At 36.4% G+C, this 8,447-nt stretch overlaps 1 protein-coding gene across 9 annotated transcripts in view; it reads left to right on the top strand.

Moving 5' to 3' along the window:
* Positions 1-8,447, top strand: part of PTPRM (protein tyrosine phosphatase receptor type M) — a 429,982-nt gene that overhangs the window by 330,913 nt on the left and 90,622 nt on the right. For 6 of the 9 annotated variants that reach the window (XM_015855337.2, XM_015855344.2, XM_015855343.2 and 3 more), the window contains 3 exons: positions 3,751-3,902; positions 6,441-6,515; positions 6,745-6,771. In XM_015855337.2, coding sequence (XP_015710823.1) covers positions 3,751-3,902; positions 6,441-6,515; positions 6,745-6,771 — 254 coding nt within the window. The remainder of the gene's footprint in view (positions 1-3,750; positions 3,903-6,440; positions 6,516-6,744; positions 6,772-8,447) is intronic. The other 3 variants (XM_015855345.2, XM_032442648.1, XM_015855340.2) reach the window with 1 other exon arrangement.

Below are 8,447 nucleotides of genomic sequence, written 5' to 3'. Positions count from 1 at the left end.
AAAAAAAAAAAAAAAAGCCTTCAAAAGTAAGAGCATGAGTGTTGATGTTGATTTGAAGTACTGTGGTTTTATGTGTTTCTGAAATCTGGTATAGCTGATGTCTCCCAGGGATCAGGAGATCCAAAGAATTGCAGAAACTGTAGCACTAAGCAGTATCAGAAAACTGCAGATGTAAAGAAAATGTTACTTGCAGCTAAAGTTTACTTGACTGAGTCCATTGGGTGTTTTTGTTCACAGTACAAATTCTGGCTGGTATCTCTTCCTGTTGCAGTTGTTCCAGATTTGAACTTTTCCCACAAGACCTATTTCTAGAATTAGATTCAGATTGAGAAGAACTATGCAGTTGTTACTGTCATAAAAACAGTCTGCTCTGGCTTGATTATGGGACCAAACTGAAAATGAAGGAAATGAGAAAATGTCAGTGTAATTTCTTAATGAAAATTATCTAACTTGTTATGAAGTCTGATCTTGATATTGTTAGTGTAGTAAGCAAAAGCTCTGACTTACATTGGGAAGGATACAACTTTCACTGTAAAATAAAGGATGTTCCCTGCAAAAGCATGCCCTTTAGATGTGCACCTCATAGAACGTGTCCTTTTTTAGAGTTGCACTGAATGGCTGGTATAATGTATTTCACCATATTATTTTCAGATGTGGATCAGCTTCACTATTGTGACACCCAGGCAATTCTCCTAGTAACTTTTCTTTAAAAAACGTCTAAGGCAGAGTTGTTGCCTGTTCAGCAGCACATTGTTCACATGCTGGAAGTGTTGGAGGAAGCACCAAGCTTCTAATCTTGATAGCAAGTTCTGTGAATAGAGATAGTACTCTTTGGTCTACTAATGGGCAAGGAAAGGTCACATCTTGGCTTCAATGAGCATGCAGTATCTAGATAGCTAATCTGAGTAATAACTGATTAAAGAGAACCTGCTCACTCCACCCTGAAGAGGAAAATTGATCAGTGTATTGCTGTACCCCTGTGCAGCTGGACAGAAAAGGAAGTCTCCTGAGAAAAAACTGATTCTGCTTGTTTCCTGAAGCATTGCTCTGATGCTGAAGTGTCCAGCCTATTTTGCTTATGATCTGCATAGCTATAAAATAAAAATAATTACTGACCACACTGTGGTTGCTGGCCACGGTTGAGGTCTTTGGTGCACAACCCAGCAATCCAGAAGGGATTTGACCAGCAGCTGTCAAGTGACAGAAATAGTCCTAGTGTAGCTGTTGTACAGATAAAGAGGATTGGATGAGGAGACTTAATGTGTTGCCATTTGAACTAAGTGATGTAGGTGAAGAAAATTCACTGTTTTCATGTTATCACTTTGATAAACCTGCCTTTATTATGGACTTGTTACATTTTGGGGGCATTAGGAGATAGGTCTCAAAATAGACATGCCTCAGATTCTACTTTGAACAATATACAATTTGTTTATTATGGTTAGGGATGAGGGGAGATGGGAGGTCTGTTCAGAGTTTATACACTGTGAAGTAGTAAGAAACTAGTTTTGTTATCAAGTGTACACATCTGTAAGTCTGTTGATCAGAAGAGGTCGTATAAAGCTTGACAACTTAAATTCCTTATACTAAATCAAAATTCAGAAACAAAACCCTTTTTTAGTGCAAGTTATTTTTTTCTGTCCACGAATGATACTCCAAATGACAAAATCAGGAGTTAAACCTCATCCATAGGAGGGATGTGACTTGCTTATTACCTTGACAAGAGCCTCTAAGTAGGACTTCAGTATTATCATTAGTGGGATGATACTACTGGGAAAAGTTGGTTGTGGGTGGATGTATAATCTTGGTGGTCTTTTCCATGCTTGGTGACTCAGTAATTCTAATAATAAGCATGTATGAATTTTTATTGCACATCTAAATGTTTTCTTAAGACAGTCCTACAATTGGCTGCCATCCAACTGGTCATTGGAGCACTCCTTCTTGATGTCAGTCAGTCTAAAGTGTGTTTGTGGTAGCTCCAACTATTTCAGGTGCCTTCCAGGATGGGATGAGCATAGATGATGTTCACAACTCCAGTTACTGTAGCAGGTTTTTAAGTTAGAATTCTTCAGCCACTTTCAGTCATGGAAGTATGCCCCAATGAATTGAGTTACTGTCCATCAGTTTATTGAGGACCAGATGTGAGCCTGAATTTTTTTGTCTGCAGTGACTCAATACCATGCTCTGCACTTACAGTTACTACATTTATTAAGCGCAAGATTTTAGGTTCAAAGCACTTTAGAGCTTTAATTATGGGCTATGATACTGTTGGGCTTGGTACTGTATAGCTGCTCAACTGTGACTCCCACCCAAATAGCTTATTATCTTGGTGTAAGGCAAGAAATAACAAGTAGGCAAGTGGAGAACATGGAAAGACTGTGAGGGAAATCAGCATAGTGGGCAGCAGTGTCGGTGCTTTCCCAAGTTTGTCTGCAGGCAGTGATTTGAAGCAGACTAGTATGTTATCTGTAGGGACCTTTGTAGAAGCCTCTTCCCATACACTGCTGCGAACACATATGTGCTCCTTTGAAAATCTAGTGACACTGGTATAAAAGTTTTGTCAGTGTTGAGGATCATTTTTTCATACTGGATGAGAGCTATCAAAGAACAGCTTTGAGAGTTAGTACAAGTTGGATGTGCTTGATGCAGGTTTCAAGAACTGGAAGGAAATACAGATAAAATGATGAGCTCTTGTAAGTTCTGGTTGCAGGTATCTAAAACACCTTTCAAGTGGGTGGATATGAGCTAGTTCAGTATGTTCTTGACAGAGGAAAAGTTACTGAATTGAGATATGAGAAGATCAAAGTTTGTGGAGTAGTCATTTCTGTGCAAAACTTACACTTCGAAAGAAGTGGAAAACTAATGAAGTCTGTAGGCAAGAACATGGAGAAAAGGTTAGTCTGAAGTAGTCACAGGCTGGGGAAACAAGCCAAATGGATGTGGGATCCATCATCAGGGTCACAGATGTTCCACAGAACCTGATGGAAAAATAAGGAGAGCTGCCATGGATATGTTATTTTGTGGTGGTATCTAAGTATAATTAGATCTGGAAGAAGCAGTGAGCTTTTACTATAGGCAGAAACAGACAGATACAGAAAAGAGGATATATGTCCAAAGCAGTCTCATCACATAAAGAATCCTTATTATTCTGTCAAAATCAAAATGTCATCTCTGACAGATCACTCCTGCTGAGAAGCAACTAACACTTGTGACTAATCCCACTGAAATCAAGACAAGAGGGACAAAAAAGTAGTGTTCAGAAATGCGAGTCAGTTAAAAATGTAACTTGTTTGTGTATGTAAGGGATCAAACCAGGAGGATACAGTATGATGTGCAGCAGTGAGCTGTGTTTATGTGTTGTCTCAGTGACACTGAGCTTCAGGTGGTTATACACATTCAGAGTGGAAATTTTAACTGATTTGTCAGTTCTAGTGAAATTTTATCTCCAATCATTTTTATTTATGCATTTAAACAGATGTAGTCTCTGAACTCTCTGAACTCAATGGTCTTCTCCAAGGATTAAGGTGCTGTTCACTGCAAGTCAGGACATTGGCAACTCACTCTTTGTTTTCGTGTGACTTTTAAAGATTGAATGTGAAGTCAATTGGTGTTTCCAGAAAACCAGGAATAATTGTGAATATGCTAGCAGTGTTGTTATAAATGATAATACTAATTTAAGCAATATGAAGAATGTGTCTGCTCACTGAGTTTTGTTGTTGTTTTTTTCTCTCTTTTCAACATTCATTTCTTAAGAAAATTGGCTAAAAAGCGAAAAGAGACATTGAGCAGTACACGGCAAGAAATGACAGTGATGGTGAATTCAATGGATAAAAGCTACACTGAGCAAGGCACCAACTGTGATGAAGCTTTCTCTTTCATGGACACACACAATCTAAATGGGAGATGTAAGTTTTTCCTTTTCTTTCTTTCTTTTTTCTTTTTTTTTTTTTTTTTTTTCCTCTTTGCAAGTGGCTTTTAAAATATTCCTCATTACTCAGCCATGGAAAATCTATGGGACCCAGAGTCTCCCACTGTGCAGCACATTACAGGGTGTATTTGAATGAGCAAGACAGCCAGACATCAAGAAAGGATTTCTTTAAAAATAATAAGTATAATTGAGCTTCTTTCTGTCCACTTTTTCTTGTGCAGAAGAGCAAATACATTACTGAAACAGCTGTAGTTTTTCCTTTCTCCAATCTCCATTATGTTAAAAATTTTACCTCCCCCATCCTGTCCCAAGTCCTTCAAATGCTTCCCCTGCTTCACCTTATTTTTCTTTTTTTCTTTTTTTTTTTTAATTTGGTAGACAAACTTAGACAAAACTTATTTCTGAATGTCATAACATTCCAGTTGTAATATTCCAGTTGTCATATTATTTCTAATTATAGATGATTCTGTTGCTTGTTCAAAGGAAAAAATCAACTGAATTGTGAGCTATGCAGTTTCTTAAGAGACAGTCTAAAAGCCTTGGTCTTCATGGGTCTACCCTCCAAATAAATAAAATTTAGGATATGCATTGTCCTAGTCAGAGTTTAGTCAAGGAATTGCTTCTGCCTGGGGTTGGCAATGACCAAAGACCAAGACTGCAGTAGTTTTTCATGTAACTGTTAGAAAGAATGGGAAAAAAAAGTTCACAAAGCATTATAATTTTTTGTAGTTCCTAAGGAATCTCAGTTTTTCTCCTATCCCAGTGTTTTTGAATATCATCAGAATTTATCAGAGATTCTATTTTGTTTCAAGTTCTAGTAGACTGTACGGCCCAACTCCCATTCTTTAATATTGTGCTTAAGAACGTTGACAAGCACTCTGAAGTTTATTAAGTGAGACTTCTTTCAGCAGTTTTAGGCTCAGAACTGGCAGTGTTTATTCGCAATTGTGTTGATTATGAAATTGCTTTGAAATAGATATTTCAAAATCTGACTTGCCTTTTTGGTGAGACTATCCCATTTTGGTTAACGAAATTGCTTGTTTAGTGATGAGATGAAGAGATATGGCTTTCTCTTCTGTCCTCTTGGTGTAGTCTTCCACTGTTTGGTTGAATGGTCTCAACAACCAAAGAAGCTGCAGTTAGTTCCTGTGTGGCCATCCTCTTTTCATGCAAACCACCTTAAACCAATTTGAAATTCTCTTCATGGCCAATATTTGACACCAACTGAGAACCAGAACCTTTAGTTCAAGCTTTCCATAATAAATGTGGTCACTAGAAGAAATTGGTTTGACAGTCTTTAGGAAAAATCTTTTTGTAAGACCTTGTTTTCAAGAGATTTAATACATTCCTACCTCCTATAAAAGTTTACTGTCCTGGCAGCGTTCTGAATCTCACCAGTTTTATTAGCTGCCTCAACCTCGACCTCAGCTGGTGTCTACATCCATTTCCAAAAGAAATCGCTTTGTGTCCTTCTAGTAACTCAGGAGACAAAATCAAAAGAAACTAGTCTCAGATATATTCACTTAGAGGATAAATGATACCTGCCAGCATCAGTTAGCCAGTTTCCTAATAGCTCCCTTTTAACAAGGGCAGGTAACTGCATACCAACAGCGAAATAAAGATAAATCAAAGCTAGCAGAGTCATCTCAGTACTTGTCAACCAGATCCTGTCTTCCCCAACTCTGCTTTTGTCTCCTAAATTACTGTTAGTTTGCTTATATGTATCCAGAATATGTTTACATTTATTTACTCATCTGAGTTAATTTCAGCCGTACAGATAAGCAAAACTGCCACAGCTAATGTCTAATTTGAAAAAGCTTTGTTTAAAAACCTTTAGTGAGTCTTTGCATTAGCATCCTCTGTAATATTATGATTAACTCTCTCCTGTTGGATGTATCTGTGCTTACAACAGGAATTCACATGATCTCTGGATACCGGGGAACTAACTGAAGTTAATTTTTCTTTGCATTTTCCCTTTTACTAATGGCTAAATTATTAAACACCAATGACAGCACTTGTGTATATACAACAGTATATCGAGAAAGCCATTCTTAAAGAGTAATATTCAGAGCATAAATGCAATCTGTGTATTATCCCCCTGCCTGAACAAATTGTAAAAGACAGAGAAAAATGAACTGTAGCAGAATGTTTACCTACAGTATTTACTGTATTATTAAGTAAACTTACTAATGATCAAAGCTTCTGTCAAAAGCACCTGCTGTCACTGTAATGTCTTTATTGAAGCACCAGTATTCAGTCTAGTTTTGTGATTTAAGAAATATATTTGTCATCTCTGATCAAAATGCTGTATCTGACGATATTTCTTTCTAGGGAATTGATCAAATTCTGTAAGTCATTCATTTTGTTTGCTAGACATACCTGCTTTTCCCTGTGTCCCGATTACAGTGTGACAAGCACAACAGAAAACCAAATCAAGCCCACGTGCCATGTCACCATGTCACTCAGCTTAAATAGCCGCGTAGCACTCTCTAACTAGCCTCATTTCTTTTTGCAGCTGTATCTTCACCATCTTCATTTACAATGAAAACTAATACACTGAGCACGACAGTGCCTAACTCTTATTACCCAGGTAACCTTTTTTTTTTTATAATTTGCTTCAACCCTATGTAAACTTTTTCATTACAAAAGTGTATGTAATTATGTTATTATACTCCTTGCCATGGAAGTTTAATTCATATTCTGGGTAACCAGTTGCTTGCAGTAGCTTTCTGAAAGAAAACTCGGGAACGTTTATCAATCATTTACTGTTCTCTCTCTTTTTACCTTTTCTGCATTGACCTGCTTATGATGTATGACAGATCCATTTGTGCCAACTGCAATTTTAGGTGAGAACATTTCTCTTTATCGAAGTTATTGCTGAAGTAATTTAGAAAGTCACAGACAAAAGTACACAGAAAGCTGTAGTTTTATGCTTGAGGGAGGGGGGGTAGGCTTGTCTACACTATAAGTACTAACGACAGTTACCAGGCTTGATTTCTACTGTCACAGTGCAAGTCAGGGGAGAAAAAAGAGAAATAATTTTAAGGAGTGGATTTGTGAGGAAATGTTTATGCATGTATTTGGAGTGATACAAAAGAATTTGATTATCACAGCAATTGAAATAGTTTCCCTCATTTTTTTCCTTTTTTTTCTTCTTTTTTTTTTTCTCAGAACTGAAGATGTCACTTCTTAAAAACACCTTTTTTTCCTAATTAGGCTATTCATGATGTAGAAAATCAGACAAAATAGGGTTTTGGCCATCCACCAGCTATCATTTCTTATCATAATGCCGTGGTTTCTGACATGATTATCAAAGTGAAGCTTCAGAGGAGAGCTGGTATTTTGAACAGCAAAATGATAACATGACACTTACAGTAATGCAGTTTATTGTGGATTGGGTGTCACAGGAATAAAATAAAATGATAGAACTACATTTTAAAAGCATACAGTTAAGGTATATAGCATTTCCACAGGGAATTCGGGAAATCCTGTTGCTGTCCAATATCAGAAAGAGAGGGATTTCACACAGTAATAAAGTAGTAAACATGAAATGCCATTGCATTGTCTGTGCTGAACTAACTGACCACATTGTGTCTTATATTTATTTACACTTTTTTCCCATAGTAACTTTAAACTAAACAGGGAAATATTTTGAAGTGATTGGAATACAGCAGTTCGCTGTAGCAAGAGTTCAAATTCCACTGTCAAACCTCTCTACTCCTTTTACTGACATTTTTCCCACAAAAATCTTTTCTTCTGCTCCTTTTCCTTCAAATAACTGGAAAAAAATAAAGACCTCCTAACTGATTCTTTTCTTTAAAATTCAAGTAAAACAATCTTAAGTAGAATGAAGCACAGAGGAATTTTAAGTATAGGAATTTGATCTTTGAAAATTTGTTCCTGTAAAACAAAATTAAGCAAAGTGCATTTCAGTGTGTTAACTTTGAGAAGAAACCAGTGAATATTTATTCATTATATAAATTTGGCAGAAGATAATGGTAGTGACTGTGTCAGTGTAATAATCTGCATGCAGATGAAATTTGCAGTGCCTTTTAACTGCCTGAGATGCTAAGATTTTTTTCTGTGTGCTTTAGCATTCATTCAACACTTCATCCAGTGGATGTTCTGACCTTGTGGGTGGGCAAGCAGAAAAGTGTTATCAGGAGAAAAACTTTGAGATTTCTTGTTTGAATTATTCCATTATATTTGCTTTCAGTGGTTTTGGTTGGTTTTCCTTTGTTTGCAATCTTTTGCAAAAAGTTATAGTAAAAATATTTGTTAGCTCTTTTTTTTTTCCTCCCTACAAGAAATAACCTTTTAGTAAACAGTTCAGATATCAGACAAACACACACTGGAAGAAAAATAAATTAAAAAAAAAAAAATCTTTGCTTATATAAGTCTGTAAAATTAGTTCAGTACATATTCTGTGGTCCAATACGGCAGCATGTGATTTCTCATCTCAAAAAACCTTCCAGTTATTTCCATATAATATTTTATATATAATATATAAATTTTTTTATAT

The sequence above is a fragment of the Coturnix japonica genome, chromosome 2 (assembly GCF_001577835.2).
Source record: "Coturnix japonica isolate 7356 chromosome 2, Coturnix japonica 2.1, whole genome shotgun sequence".
Lineage (NCBI taxonomy): Eukaryota > Metazoa > Chordata > Aves > Galliformes > Phasianidae > Coturnix > Coturnix japonica.
Note: the sequence above shows the minus strand (reverse complement) of the source record. Positions and strands in the feature narration are given on the sequence as shown.